At 31.7% G+C, this 15,827-nt stretch overlaps 2 protein-coding genes and 1 pseudogene across 3 annotated transcripts; 2 read left to right on the top strand and 1 right to left on the bottom strand.

Moving 5' to 3' along the window:
* Positions 1–7,183: 7,183 nt before the first annotated feature.
* LOC107947193 (growth-regulating factor 7) lies at positions 7,184–9,907 on the top strand. 2 transcript variants are annotated; one of them, XM_016881768.2, is made up of 4 exons: positions 7,184–8,143; positions 8,312–8,479; positions 8,596–8,935; positions 9,017–9,907. In XM_016881768.2, exons 1-4 carry the CDS (start codon positions 7,864–7,866, stop codon positions 9,717–9,719), a joined length of 1,491 nt encoding a protein of 496 aa, XP_016737257.1. In that variant the 5' UTR covers positions 7,184–7,863; the 3' UTR covers positions 9,720–9,907. The 2 variants fall into 2 exon arrangements, with proteins under 2 accessions (XP_016737257.1, XP_016737258.1); XM_016881769.2 differs by having other exon boundaries at positions 7,430–8,143; positions 8,282–8,479.
* A 10-nt stretch (positions 9,908–9,917) lies between these two features.
* Positions 9,918–11,316, top strand: LOC107947194 (small heat shock protein, chloroplastic-like; annotated as a pseudogene).
* Positions 11,193–12,142, bottom strand: LOC107947195 (uncharacterized). Its single transcript, XM_016881771.2, has one exon. The coding sequence runs from the start codon at positions 11,712–11,714 to the stop codon at positions 11,271–11,273; it is 444 nt and encodes a 147-aa protein (XP_016737260.2). The 5' UTR covers positions 11,715–12,142; the 3' UTR covers positions 11,193–11,270.
* Positions 12,143–15,827: the final 3,685 nt, after the last annotated feature.

The following is a 15,827-nucleotide window of genomic DNA, read 5'->3' as shown; positions in this document are numbered from 1 at the left end:
CTGACCTCATTAAATTACAGAAAATAGTTATAATAACATAATTTATTTCCGTAAATGACGTAGAACTTTTTTTAAGGGAATTCGTGATTAAAAAATAACAATATATTACCATATTATTCATTGTGTTTGATATGTGTCCATCGTTCTTAATCAATGGACCCATTGCGATACTTGCAATTCCAATATAAAATTCGATTATTAATTTTAAAGTTTGATGTATTTTAAATATTTATCAAAAAACCTAAATTTTATATATTACTTTTAATTACAAAAAAATATCAAACAATTTTGTCCACATCATATTTTTTGCTATACTACATTAACAAAATAAACATATATTATAATTTCGAACTCAAACTCCAACTCAATGGCCCCATTCACAAATTTCATCTCAATGGTTTAATCTTTTACCTACATAAAAAACAAAAAAAAATATTAAAATAATAAAAATAACATGCCAATAAAAAAATATAACAAAAACACAACATAAACTATCTCAACATAAAAAATACAAATATTGTTATTATTATTTTAAAATGATAATAAGTAAAATGTATTGGTTTAAAATATAATATATATATAATAACATACCAACTTAATTATTGTCAATATATATATTTTTTTTGCATAGAAGGATTCAAAGGAAATTTCATTTATAATATTTTATAAAAAACATAAAATAAAATTTAAATACATAAACTCTTATTATCAATTATAAAATCTTAAAAAAATTAGAACATATAAACTAATTCCTAATTTATCTCACTAATTCCAACTCAATGATCTCATTCACAAATTCCATATCAATGGTCTCATCTTTTACCTACATAAAAAATAAAAAAAAATTATATTAAAATAATCAAAATAACATGCCAAATAAATTACATAAAAAATATATCTAATCAACCTAAAACACACATAACAAATAAATTACATAAAAATAATAAATAAAAATCTTTTCCAACTTTAGCTTAATCTATTTAAAATTTTTTTAAAAAATCTTAATTTAATAAAGAATGGTTTTGTGGAAATATTGTTTCCTAACTTTTTCTTTTCGAAAGCTTGTCAAGGAATCTAATGAATGATATTTGGGAATTACTAACAACTAAAAAAGATGAAAAAATCTTTTAATTTTGAGAAGTAAAAATAATTAATAAATAATAACAAATTTATTTATAACAAGATTTAAACCAATAATATTACCTTCAAAATCTAATTTGATATTTATATATAAATTTTTAAAAGAATATTATTACCTTATATTTTATTTATATCATGAGTGTAATCATTTATATAATATATAATATGCTTGACATGCCAACCTTAAGGTAAGTGGATCACATTATTGATTATGATATTATGATGGGTTTTGTCAAGGAGTGATTTTTAGGCCATTTTTAAAAAAAAATTCTATCATCAATTAATATATTAAAAAATATATTAAAAAAGATTGTTCTCTGTTTATATTTGGGAAGCAAGTTATTTGATATAATACATTTTGTAACAAAATCTGCTTTTGAATATATAGAATTTGGTAAATTGAATTATTTATTATCTTTATCTGTTTTGAATCTATAGGATTTGGTAACATAAATAGGTTTTTTTTATTTTAATAAATATTAAAAATAAATTATGAATGAATGAAAATATAAAATAAATACAAACATACCTTAATAGCTTTTTTTAACCAAATAATACCTTACAAAAATAAAATTAAAAATTAAATATGAATTAAATCAACAATAATAACAATAAAAATAAAATAAATTAACATTAATTTATAACAAAAAAATTACATTTTCTTAAACACCTAATCTTCCCTATACAACAAATTCTCGTTTCATTTTCTATTTATTTTTTTTCCTTCTCATTCTCTTTCCCTCTCTCTATTCTGCTTCTCTTTTTTTCTCTCTTTCTTTTTCCCTTCCCTTCCCTTCCCCCCCTCTCCTTCTCCTTCTTCTTCTCTGATTCTCTTCTTTTCTTCTTCTTTCTCTCTTTCGGCTGACCAAAAAATGACCATTGGGGGACATTATAATGGTCCCCAAATAAGTCACGGGCCTTCAAAGTGACATGTCCCATCATGCAGCAACCAGTACCGCCTCTGGGGAAGGCGTTACCGGTGTTGCCTCTTCCCCAAGTGTGACTAGTGCTGTCTCGTCCCATCACCTTTTTATTGTCAGTTTATTTTTTTAACAGTTTTTTTTCAAAACTAGAGTAGTGCCGCCGATGCACCATCCTCCACCACCCTAAATATACCATTTTAGTACATAATTTTTGAAAGATGCCATTTTAGTATTTTTTTTAAATATTATTTTAGTAAAAAACCCTAATAACGGTTAAATTTCTTTTTCGACCCTTTAAATATGTAAAAAATATTAAAATTATATTTTATAAGGGTTAAATGAAACTATAAAATTATTACCAAAAAGAAAATGAAACTTCATAAAATCAGTGAATTGGTTTGACATGATGATTGTTCTTGGTGTTTTTTCCTTTTGTTCCACCAAGTCAGTGTATACCGTTAATTCCATCTTTTGGATGGTACATGACACAAATTAGAGTGAGACCAACTCCATTCGATTGGACAACGTTGCCCTTCCGGAGAAAACATTTTAAATTATTATTTGGAGATCAATTAAAAGTTATAAAATTTTATACTGCAAAAATTTAAATAACGAAATATAATTGTATTGTTTTATAATTAAAATGTGGAATTTAAAAACTTACTTCGTAATTTTAAATTTATTTATATTAGTTTGAATAAATTAGAATATTTCATCTATTTAAAAATATATTTTCTAAAATTAAAATTAATTTAATCTTTTAAATATTAAGTGATAAGTAACTATGGAATCATTTATTCTATTAACACTTCTTTTTTGAAAATTTTAAAATATTAAATGTTAAAAATTTCTTTTCGAATGAAATCAAAATTTTCAATAGTTTATCAAATACAGTTTTTAGTCTCTAAATTCGATGCTTTTTTCATATTAGTCCATAAATTATTTTTTATTCACATTAATTTTTGAATTTGATAAATTTTCTCAAATTGGTAATTAAAGTTAGATTTCATTAAATTATGATAATGTGGTACTACAATATTTACCATATCTTATTCTTTGATATTTTTTAGATCTTAATTAATTTTAAAAAAAATTCAAATAATGCTTTTACAATAAACATGAAGTAGAAAAAATTCAAAATTAAATGAATAAAATTGTCAAAATTAAAACTAAATATTAATGGTATTAGGCTGTCGAGTGTGGACTATGTGTACTCTTTTATCACTTTCAATACGACTTTTCATTGTCTTCACTTTGATAGGTTCGATAACCAGTTGTTAATACTTTTGTCCTAAGCAATCAAATTCAAAATTTGTCCTTTTGTCTTTTTTCCCCCTTACTTGCATACAATCAAACACCTAGAGCTTGCAACTTGCTACATGTTTTTCCTTTTTAATTAAAATGTTTGACATAAAACTACTAGTCTCTTCTACTTAAATAATACAAAAAAATAAAATTAATAACTGAAATCCATTAGATTATTTACCAAAATGGAGTAGTTTTACTAGTGTCGCCACTGGATTAAAATGTAATGATCTAAAGTATTTTGGGATCTGATATGCAAATTTTCCATTTTCGAGTGGCTACTGAAAAAAAAGTGAATGGATGCCTCCTGATAATTAGGGATGTGCAAAATTCGGGTAAAACCGAAAAAATTCGGTTAACCGACCGAATTCGGTTAATCGGTCGGTTAACCGAATTTTTTCGGTCGGAGGTCGGTTAATTATTTTTTGATTTTTCGGTTAACGGTTAATTCGGTTCGAAACCGGTCGGTTAACCGAATTTTTTCGGTTAACCGAAAAATTTAATAAATAAAATTATAATATATAAATAGGCCCACTATTCACCTAAATCCAATTTAAACCCAAGTATTCAACCCAACCCAACCCAATTACCCAACCCAACCCAATCATAAAATTAAATTACAAATAATTTAATAAATAAAAATAAATTTTTAAAACTAAGACTAAAACTAAAGTCTGAAAGTCTAAAAATAATTTAATTATGTAGTGATTCAATTTGGTTAATTTGGTTAATTCGGGTAATTCGGTTAATTTTTAACCAAAAATAAAAAATATATAATTTTCGGTTAATTCGGTTAACCGACCGAATTAACCGAAAAAATTTCGGTTCGGTTAATTTTTTTGAAAAAAATTTCGGTTCGGTTAAAGGTTAAAGATTTTGAAAGGTCGGTTAATTCGGTTAATGTTATTTCGGGTCGGTTAACTGGTCGGTTAACCGAATGAACACCCCTACTGACAATGTGGCGACAATTTTAAATGTGGTTAATTGCCTTGTAAGCCCTCCTTATTTATTATTTTATTTTTATTCCCCTTCAACTCACTATATTGTGTTTAAACAATCCCTTAATCTATTTTTGTAGTTAAATAAGCCCTTAACTTATATTTTTATTCATAAAATCCCTTTATTTTAATATTAAAGTAAATATATTTTGAATTTCAAGCTCTTATCTTAATTCTTTGTTGATGCAATAAAAAATATATACACTTTAACATCAACATAAAATCTAAAAAAATAATTAAAAATTTTAAAAGCGTAGTTAAGAATATCATGTATATAAGCACTCAAGAAATTTTAAATTTTTATTTTTTATTTAATAAATTATTCCCATCAAATTCACATCAACATAAAATGTGAATTAGTTTATATTTTTTTAAATAGCTTTACTTTGGATGAAATATATTTACTTTAATATTAAAATAAAGGAATTTTATGAGTAAAAATCATAAATTAATGGCTTATTTAACTACAAAAATAGATTAAAGGCTTGTTTAAACACAATTTAGTGAGTTGAATGGCAATAAAAAGAAAATAATAAATAAGGAGGGCCTACAAGGTAATTAGCCACATTTAAGGTTTGGTGCGCAGCGCCTTTCACATTTTCTTCTAGCAGCCATTCAAAATGAAAAATTTGCATATCAGGTCCCTAAATACTTCAAATCAGTACATTTCAGTCCGGTGCCGCCAATTTGAAAGGCGGTACCAGTAAAACCATATCATTTTGGTAAATAATCTTATGGGCATACCATTTCAGTTATTTATTTTATTTTTTGTATTATTTAGTTGAAAAAGCCACTATTAGGTTAATTTCCCTGTACCCATTTAAATTATTATTCAAATTTTAAGTGTACCCATTTAAATTATTATTCAAATTTTAAGTGTAAATTATATTTTTAACGTATTAGTATTGTACCACTTAAAATTTTCTATCAATTTAGTCATTTTTTAATCGGGTGTTAAATGACGGTTTAGATTTAAAACACGAGATAAAATTGTAAAAACTTGTGTATCTATTGCAATTACGATTTAGATCAGGCATGTTTAAAACATACGGTGTTAATAAAATTTATAAGATAGTGGACTTTTTTACCAGTATAACACAAATTAAAAAATTAAATATTGAAATGGTATGCCAATATCATTATTTACCAAAATAGGGTGTTTGAAACAGTTTCAGGGATGGAGGGAGAGAGACGAACGACATGCGGTGTTGAAAACATACGGTGTTAATAAAATCTATAAGATAGTGGGCTTTTTTACTAGTATAATACAAATTAAAAAATTAAATACTGAAATGGTATGCCAATATCATTATTTACCAAAATAGGGTGTTTGAAACGGTTTCAGGGATGGAGGGAGAGAGACGAACGACATCCATGTTTTTTTCTAACACAATAATTGAAACATCATTACAAAATAATGTGTGTTTTTTTAATAATTTTTTAAGAATAGAGAGGGAGAGAGATGCATGGCACCAGTATAAAAAAATTATTTTTCGGGTGGAGGGAGAGATATTTTTTGGGTGGAGGGAGAGAGATGGGCATCATTAGTAGTTTCTGGTGCAAAAATACGGTCTAAATGGTGGAGGGTGAATTTTGAACCATTTTGTTATTCTTTTTGGAAGAATTATTGATATTTTTACACATATAAACAAATCAATAACAACATAATTTGAAGAATTACTAATATTTTTACACATATTTTTCAAAGCAATCTCATTTTTTTTTCATTTTTGATCCCAATAATAATTTTTTATTACATAACATATCTTCAACATTTGTAAAATGTAGTTCTTTTACCACAATAATCCAAAAAAATAAAATAAATACCAAAATTGATCACCGTAAAAATTTCAAGCAAATAACCCATTTTAGTATTTATTTTTGTATTTTTTAAAAATATTTTTTACGGTGATCACCGTAAATTTTTTTAAATTAAATACCAAAATTGATCACGTTTAAATTTAAAACACGTGATAAAATTGTAAAAACTTGTATATCTATTACAATTACGATTTAGATCTGACGTGTTAAAAATATATTGTGATAATAAAATCTATAAGATAGTGGTTGGAGGTGATGATTTTAAAATTTGGATTTTAAAAAGAGTGTAAGTTGAGTACTCAACTATTTAGAAATGTGATATTTATGATAATTTTCCAAATCCATTACTCTCTCATATACTTATTTACGAATGAATTTGAAAATCTTAAAACATGTTTTATATTTTTTTAATATATATTATAATGAATATTAATAAATTTATTCATAATATATACATTTCATTTTTATCATATACATAATAATTAAAATATAAAATTTTAAATCCATATTCTCAAATAGAGCATAAGGGAAGAAGGTAAAAATATAAACTACCACTACTTATCTATACTATATATATTAAGATTTTGGCAGAGTTAATGTCATTTAGGTCTCAACTTAATTGTTAAATTATTGTAAGTTTTTTTAAACAAAATCAATAAATATTATCAGACCAAAAGGTTGGTAAACTTGAAGTGATAATTTAACGATCAGTACTTAACAATAAATAGAAAAATATTTTAAATTTAGATTGATCTGATAATCAATATTGAAAATAAAAAAATATTTAAATTTTAATTTACGAATTCGTAATAATCCTCATAAAAAAGTTGAATTATAAAAAAATAATTGTTTTAAATAATTTAATAATTATTTTAAAGTTGAAAGATGTAAAATTAAACTTAATAATAATTTAATTATTTTGGATGGAATTTACCCTAAAAAAGGACTTCATTAATTAAATTGAAACAAGTGTTTGACTTTAACCTTTAACAAATCAAAGGAATGCATTGGGGTGGGTGTTAGAGAAACTTGGGAGCCCAAATCCTGTCCTCCCTGGTTCGTATTTGACAGCATGAGAGAGAAAACCACTCCCAAAAAAAAAAGTTGGCAAGTACGGTGTTTTCTAGCTTTGCATGCAGAAAACGATAGATGAGGCAGGGCACAATAATGAGATGCGGTTGAATAAAAGAGAGAGAGAAAATTGCTTTTTACTATTTTGTCTACTACTGTGATGCGAATGTTGGAAGCATGGAAGCAAAAGCAAAGGCCGAGAATGGCGGCAACCCATCCCCTTATAATCTCAAATATCTATAAAACCCCATATCCATCACGCGCTCTACACTCCACCACACTCAACTATACATATCACCTAGTCATTTAAAGAGAAGAGATTTGCTTGGTGGTCTCCTTTGAAGAGAGAGAAAAAAAAAAGATATAGTATTTGGCTACAAGTTTTTTTCTTTTTCTGTTTTGGGTTCCACTCACTGTCTGCATATTCAAAAGGGATGGAAAAAGGGGTTTTCCTAAATGGGGAAAGTGGTTTCAATATGGGTATTGGCTGGAGTTTAGCGTTTCAGACAAGGTAGCTAAAGAAAGTAGTAGCATTGAAGCTTTTGATTTTGGGTTTGTGAAGCTTTTCAAAGTAGTGGTGTTATTGTTATTTAGTACCTAAGAAGATGATGATGGCCAACTGTGATAATCATCATCATCACCGTTCATTTCCATCATATGTGGTTGGTTATGGTGATGTTGATGCTGATGATGGTCCCACGGGTAATAACAACAACAGGCCTAAGACCAGTAATATATACGATGTTTTGGCTAGCAGTGATTCTAGTTCTGGTTTTGCTGCTACTGTTGCTAGTGGCGGTGCAGTTGGTGTAAGGATATTACAGCAGCCTTTTGACATTTCCCCCACTTCAACCTCCACTGCGCACACCGCCTTCAAATCCCCAGGTAGAAAAATTTCCTTTGCTTTTTATTTTTATTTTTATCTCCTTGGTTCCCTAAAGGAAATGGAAAGGAAAAATTTCACATCTTTATTCAGTTAGTTATGGCAGAGAGTAAAGTTTTTTTTGTCTGTTTGACCGACAGTGGAGATGTTTTGATTTTGTATAACAACAGGAGGGATGGCGGCTTCTTTGGAGTTTCCTTTCACGTTTTCACAGTATAAGGAGCTTCAGAGACAAGTTATGATATTCAAGTACATGAAAGCTTCCATTGCTGTGCCTCTTGATCTTCTCATACCTACTATCGGGAGCCCCTCTGTTTCAGTTGCTTCCCATTCTGCCAGTAATCTCTTCATAACTTGTGTTTTTTATTACATCAATTACGGGATGGGATGTCTGGTTTTTTTGTTCATGTGGCAATAGATGTGAAATTTATGGTTTTTTGGGTTGTGTGGACAGTGGCAAGGTTTTCTGGTAGAGCGGATGTTGAGCCAGGGAGGTGTAGGAGAACAGATGGGAAAAAATGGAGGTGCTCTAGAGATGCGGAGCCTGACCAAAAGTATTGTGAGCGGCACTTGCATAGAGGTCGTCCCCGTTCAAGAAAGCCTGTGGAACTTCCTAATAAGAAGACCCGCCATACCCTTAGTCAAGCACATCCTTCATCTTCCTCCACCACTCGCCCACAGTTTGTTGCTCAGCCCTTAAACCAGAACCAGACCACCTGTTTTCTTGGTCAGCCAAGTGAAAAAGCTGCACCATTTTGGCCTTTCACCTCTGTTTCTTCCTACAAGGAAACCAGGTGAGTAAAACATGTTCTACTTTTGTGTGTTTTTAGCCTTTAGTTCTTATTATTATTAATTTCGGGTATCTTCCATTGTAGGACTTCGGACTGGGATATGAACGAACTTATTCCACTAGCTGATCAGCAGTGGCATCATCTCATGCAAATAGGGACTGCTACTGAAGGTTCTTTGTTCAATGCTGTCAATCAAAGTTATGACAAGGAGCCTCTGAACTTGATTTCATGTCCAAATTTCGGTCCTGCAGAAGACCAACAACGCAATACTAGCCCTTGGCTTCTTAACCCTGAGATAGTTCCGGTAGAAAAGTCGCCACCTAGAGGTTTCATTGATGCGTGGTCTACTGCTGTATCAGATGACCACCTTGCCAACACAGGAACTGAAACCTCTGTTAATGGGAAACTCACTCTTTCATCCCTTTCTTTATCAATGGGAATCAATAGCTTCAGGGATAATGAGACAGGACCTATCCGTATGGGGTTGGGGGTGTGCGAGTATGATCAGGAGAACCATGAATACGCTTCCAAATGCCACCTTTCTAGCTGGTTAGCCCCTGCCTCTACACCAGGAGGCCCATTGGCCGAGGTTCTAAGGCCGAGTGCCACTGCCTCGTCTCCCGTCGCGGGAAATGGAAATTCTTGTAGTTCAGCGATGACCGGAGTGTCTTCACCGTCTGGTGTTTTGCAAAAAGCTCTTGCTTCATGGTCTGATAGCAGCGGTAGTAGCAGCCCGACGATTGTTTGTTCCAGAGCCAAACCTGAGATAGGTTTGATGTTGGCTTAAACGAAATTACAATTCCCTCTTTTGTTGGAAGTTAACTCAAGATTTTACTACAGACGGATATAATATGTTCTTTTTTGTTTCTGTATGGTTTTAAGCACTTAGTTGCAGGTTATTATATACATATGTATCCTGCCTTGTTATTACAAACTTGTTGATTTTGTTGACTAAAAGAAGAGAATTTGTCTGAACATCATTTGCAGAGAAGGCAATGGAATGGCTCTAGTCTCTATGAAAATATTTATTCTCAGACCTTGAAACTTGTTTTAATGGACAAACAATGATAGACGACAATTTACTAACATTTCATATCCATTGATAAGCTTGAATTTGTCCTCAACCTGTCACAAAGAGACCAAGGATTAGCAGTTGCTGTCAAGTGGACATGTGCCTTGAAACTACATATAGTGTTTGATATTTATTGTGAAAGGCTAAAATTTATCTCTTTCGTACTCTTAAGATGTAAATCCTGGATCTTTCAGGAAGCACAAAGAAAGCTCAAATATGTTAGCAAGTAACGACAGGTCCAGAACTTTCACACCTTCACTCCAACTTTCAGGATCTCTCTCCAACCTTCCCCTGCGCTTTAAGACCATCAGCTATATGTATTGTACTAACCATAGTCTCCTTAGTCATCGGCAATACGATTTTAAGACACCCAATTCTCCTTTTCCGAATTCTGTTAAGCAATGGCTTCGACTGTGTCTTGTTCATTTTCACCATTGGTATTAAACAGGGCTAATCTGCCTTGTTCTCTACTAATGCTATAAAGCCATTCTCTGTATCTTTTCCGTCCAAGAATTCTTGCAACAGCCGGCTGTCCGTTGTAAGGGCAGAGGCTACTGGGGATCACGACAGAGATACATCGGTGGACGTGCATGTTAGCAAAGATAATAAAGGCCAAGAGAGAGCTGTTGAGAAAAGGCCTAAACGGTTGGCTATGGATGTCTCTCCTTTTGGTAAGTATTTAGCTGAATCATGAATATGGCTCTGTTATTATATGATTGATGAGCTTGTTTTTACATGATCCATGGATGACAGGTTTGTTGGACCCCATGTCACCTATGAGATCAATGCGTCAAATGATGGACACAATGGACCGGATATTCGAGGACGCAATGACATTCCCCGGCACCAACAGAACACGAGGAGACGTACGTGCACCTTGGGACATCAAAGATGGCGAACACGACATCAAAATGCGATTCGACATGCCAGGGCTCGGAAAAGACGACGTTAAGGTTTCCGTAGAAGACGACATACTGGTCATAAAGGGAGAACACAAAAAGGAAGAAACCCAAGACGATTGGACAAACAGAAACTACAGTTCTTACAATACTAGTCTCCAACTACCAGACAACTGCGACAAAGATAACATCAAAGCAGAGCTTAAGAATGGAGTTCTCTTCATCTCCATTCCCAAAACAAAAGTTGAACGCAAAGTTATTGATGTAGATATTCAGTAAAGAAGTTGAATTTTCTCTGTAATTATATAAGTGTTTGGTATATATACTAATGGGAAATATCATGTTGTACATGTAACATAGATTACAATTACTGATCATTTTCTTCTAAGATGGAATCCAGCTTTGGTTTCCAATTTCTTGGAGATTCAACGAAACTCCCATTTCTTTTCTCAAGCCCTGCAAGCACCTCCTGTACAGATACTTGCTTGGCCAACAATTGCTGAAGCTCTTGCTTCGTTATCACAACTTTTATTCTCTTAACACCACCGCCGGTTCCTACCGCCGTGGACGGTGGCTCGGTTGCAGGAAGAATGTAGTAAACTTTCCCCATCTTCAGCTCGTAGTTCATCGGCAGATGGTGTGAAACCGTGGTTGATAAGCCGATACCCGAGCCTGAAAACTTCACCAACACATCTTTAACAAGGAGTGGTGCTCTGAACTCTAATATCTTCCCATCCGTCTTCACCACCTGAATAACTTTCTGATCAGGCTTGGCCTTCACAGCTCTAAGAAAAGCCGAACAATTACCCATTTAGCTTCAAAAAAGGATGCAGACACTATATGACACAATGAGACTATATATACGTGGTAGTGTTTAAATAAAACAAAAAATGGGTTTGTTTTGGATTGAGTGTAGCAGTGAAAAGCTATATCTATACATGGAGGAAAGCACCTTAAATTTACAGCTTTGGCTGGCAGTGGCGGACCCTAAATTATATATATATATTTTAAGGTAGAGAAATGGGATTTGTAAACTTGTCAACTACGCATGCAAAGAGAGTCGGTTAGTGGATGGTGGCGCATTGGCATTGCTCATCTATCATTTTATTCACCTTCGTTGCCCTTTTGGATCAGTTCATCTGTAGGAGGTTAATGGTGCCCACTGTGATATTCTAATATCTAAAATCTTTCATGTTCTTTGGTCATTTTTTTACTAGATTTTTTTTCTAGTCTTCGATAATTTATACACGTACGAAGTGGTGTATGAAAATATCTGGAAACAGGCCTCTGCTGTACTTTGCGTTATTACATCATCATTATGGTTTAATGATGTAAAGAAAACATGCCATTATGTGCAAGAGGTTATGAATATAAGAAAAGAGAATCCATTTTTTATTTCTCTAGAACTAAAACATATTTGAATTTAAGCATTGTTTAATTATATGAATAATTAAAAATAAATTCTGGATTTTTTTAAAATTATTAAAGTAAAATAGGGAAATTATAATGCAAGGAAGAAAACAAGAAGTTCAATGAAAATGATGAAACCTTTGACTTTTTATGCTAATTGTAAAAGATTCCTTTTTCATTTTCACTCCAAATAACTACTACAACTGAACAAACAAAATCTTATTGCTTTAGGTGTTCGTAGGTAAATGCTGGGTCTTCCACTCAGTTATCAAATTGAGACCAAAGGGAAAGGGATCTGGTGAGACTGTCTTAATATTTATATAATTTGAAACAGTTGACTTTTACCAATGTTTTTTGCCCTATGGATCACCTCCAACTAACCTAACCTCACCTACTAACCAAGGGTACACCATTAGCCTAGGACCTTAGCTTTGCTCCCCAATCCCGCCCTAAGGAATGCTTTGCCCTAAACCCGGTTTGCAAGACCACTGTTGGACCACCTTCTACATATTTAATTTGGATTTTTCATAATAAAAGGTTTCGTATTATCTAAAGTATAGAGTTTTATACTTGTAACTATGTGCTCCAATTTATAGTTTAGAGTGATAAAAGCTTGTGACACACGTGAATAGATAAAAAAGAATAATTTCAATTATGTATTTACGATTCGATAAAGTGATACAAATGTATCGTTGAGTTGATATTTTTATATAATTTTGTATGTAATAAAACCTTAAAAAACTTTAAGAAGAAAATAATTTCAAAAATATGATTAAAAGTGATAGCAGATATTACTAATCCTCAACAAGTTAGATATCATTCAAAGTGTAGGGTTAGAGAAACAACAAATTCATAGAGTAGGAACGTGGTTGAGAAAATAAATCATGGATTATTTTCTCAAGCACCCAACAAAGTATTCCCACTTTACGAGCTTATGTTAGTAATATATATAAGTTTATCATATCATAATAATATAATTATTGCAAAAGAAGAGGGTGAAAGGTGCACCATTGTTTTGAAGGAACCCTAAGCGAAGAGCCATCCATCTGGGTTAGTCGATCTAATTCCACTATATTTAAATTCCCCCACTAATCTATATTATAATGATGGTTTATAATTATATTAGTCATTTATTTCCGTTGGTAAAGTTCAATGGATCGTTTTAGCTTTAATTACATTTTTGTAATGGACCCCTTTCAGTTCTCTTTTCGTCCCTTTCGGAGCCGCCTTCACCACTCTCCCAGGCAGAGCTTGTTGCTGCTAATGGGTTGTTAAATCACTTTTTAAAACTAGCGCACTGCAATTTCCCAACATCTTACTATCTTTTTTTTACTATTATTCAAAGTTTTAATTGAGTTTATGTTACTTTTAATATTGTGAAATTATATAAAAAGTTATTATTTTTATATTTTTTACGTTGACATGATGGAATTTAAACTCAAAAACCTTAATTTTTTTTTCAATTTTACTATTTTACCATTATGAACGTGAAATAATCTAATAGTTTTTCGCTCTTTTCTTTTAATGCATGATTTATGGATAGATTTATAAATTCGACTGAAACACTGGGCTAAGAGAGTGGGATTACGGCCCACTTTTTGGAACAAAAAAGCACCGTATAGATGGACTCTAACATGCAAATTGTGGACTGAGCTTAAAACAATTTGGTCTATATATACAGTTCAGCTGACAAAGGGTGATACATCTGTTTGGGCTTTTCTTTACAGTATTTGGGCAAAGAAAGGCTTTCTCTGCCAACAGCATTTGTCACAAACAGCTCAATATAGGGCCTAAATTAGTCATATATGTCGGGAAAAAAATAGATCGATTTTTTGAAAATTTAAAAAAATAGGTCATTTTTTTGAGAGAAAGTGTGGAAGTGCATTCAATTGGGCACGCTTTCTACACAGTTGATAAGAAAGCTCGTCTAGCTGGATAAACTTTTACACACTCTCACAAAACAACATATTTCCCTAAATTTAAAAAAAACCGACCTATTTGATCAATTAATAATTTTTTTGACATATATAGCTAATTTAACACCATATAGGTTGAACTACTGGGTGCTGTTGTTAATAATGACAAAAATCTAGGAATACTAAAACCTCTGCAAATATAGCTTGATAATGTTAGATGCTTGAAATGGCGAACAAGGGTCAGTGCCGACTGTGGATGCTGTTTCGTATGATTTCATCAAAATAAAGGATCATAAATCAATTTTACTTAAATTTAAAAAAAGAAAAAAAGAAAAAAAGTGTTAGAATCGTTAAATGTAAAAGCATATACTTAAAGTATCACGTTTTCTTCCTAGTCACGCTTTCTTTGCTTTGTCACTCCAAGGGGACCACATCCTTGTTTACTTCATCTGAAATTAATTCTTTTCTTTTCACGTTTTCTTTGAGCATAAATATCAGCTACTGAATTAATTGTCGGCTGAAACTACCAAGCATTTAATAAAACTTAAAAGCACCAAATGGAAGAGTTTTGTTTTCATATTTTTCCTATTTTTTTTAAAAATATTTTACTTGTTAATACTAAAAATTAGTGCAGAAGAGATTATGGTGGAGGCTAACGACAATTTGTTCTATTAGAATAGTGAGTCATGCCATAAAAATGAACATGTATTTTATTATTACGGTAAGAGAACTGCTTATATAATATATCACTTAGATTACATGTTATGTGAATGATGAATGTTGATTATCTTATCGAAATGGCTTGATTGTCAAGAATGATTGACGTATAAAACCAGTTGAGTGAAGCTAGATGGCAAAGGTAATCTAGTGGCAAAGCCCTCGTATGTAACAATACCAAAGCATTAGGATTGCGGTGCAAGTTGGTTCAAAGGAGGCCCCGGGGGAGAGAGACAAGGGGATTATGAAGAGAGGAAGCTAAAAGGCATTATGCGGTCGGTACAGTCCACGTAACGTGGCTTATTTTCATTCCCTTAAAAGGCTTCAAATCTAGGCTGTGGGATAGGATTATCCTCACCTTCTGAGTGGGTTCCCTTGGTTACCGTCTTAAATATCTATAGCCAAAGCTACAATCCGAGTGGGTTCCAATGTGGACATGCAGCCAATGACACTTTTTAGCCAACGAAGCTCAACTTTTTCTTCGATATGGATAAGTAATGGTCAAACACCACCGGCTGCATTGAGCCATAGATGCTTTTTTTTTTTGCCGGTACAATTATCCTATAAAATATATATACCCCAAAGCTAAAACTAAAGGTAAAGTACTAATTCATCCATTTCTAGGCTTTTTAGCCTGTTTTTGTTTAATTCCCAATTCACTCATTCTTTACTTCTCTTCATCCCCAAGGCACCTACATTCCATTACCTTTTATCTTTCCCCTTAGAAGCTCATTTCTATCATAAATTAGAAACCTAAATATTTCCTCTACATCTTCTCAAAAAACTAATGGCTTTGGGTACAGTGTATGCAACAATCCCAGCTGTAGTAGCTGTTGTAGTGGGGATTTACTCTTTTGATCGTCATTCTGGAGCCAAGGTAG

This window comes from Gossypium hirsutum, chromosome D12, assembly GCF_007990345.1.
Source record: "Gossypium hirsutum isolate 1008001.06 chromosome D12, Gossypium_hirsutum_v2.1, whole genome shotgun sequence".
NCBI lineage: Eukaryota > Viridiplantae > Streptophyta > Magnoliopsida > Malvales > Malvaceae > Gossypium > Gossypium hirsutum.
Note: the sequence above shows the minus strand (reverse complement) of the source record. Positions and strands in the feature narration are given on the sequence as shown.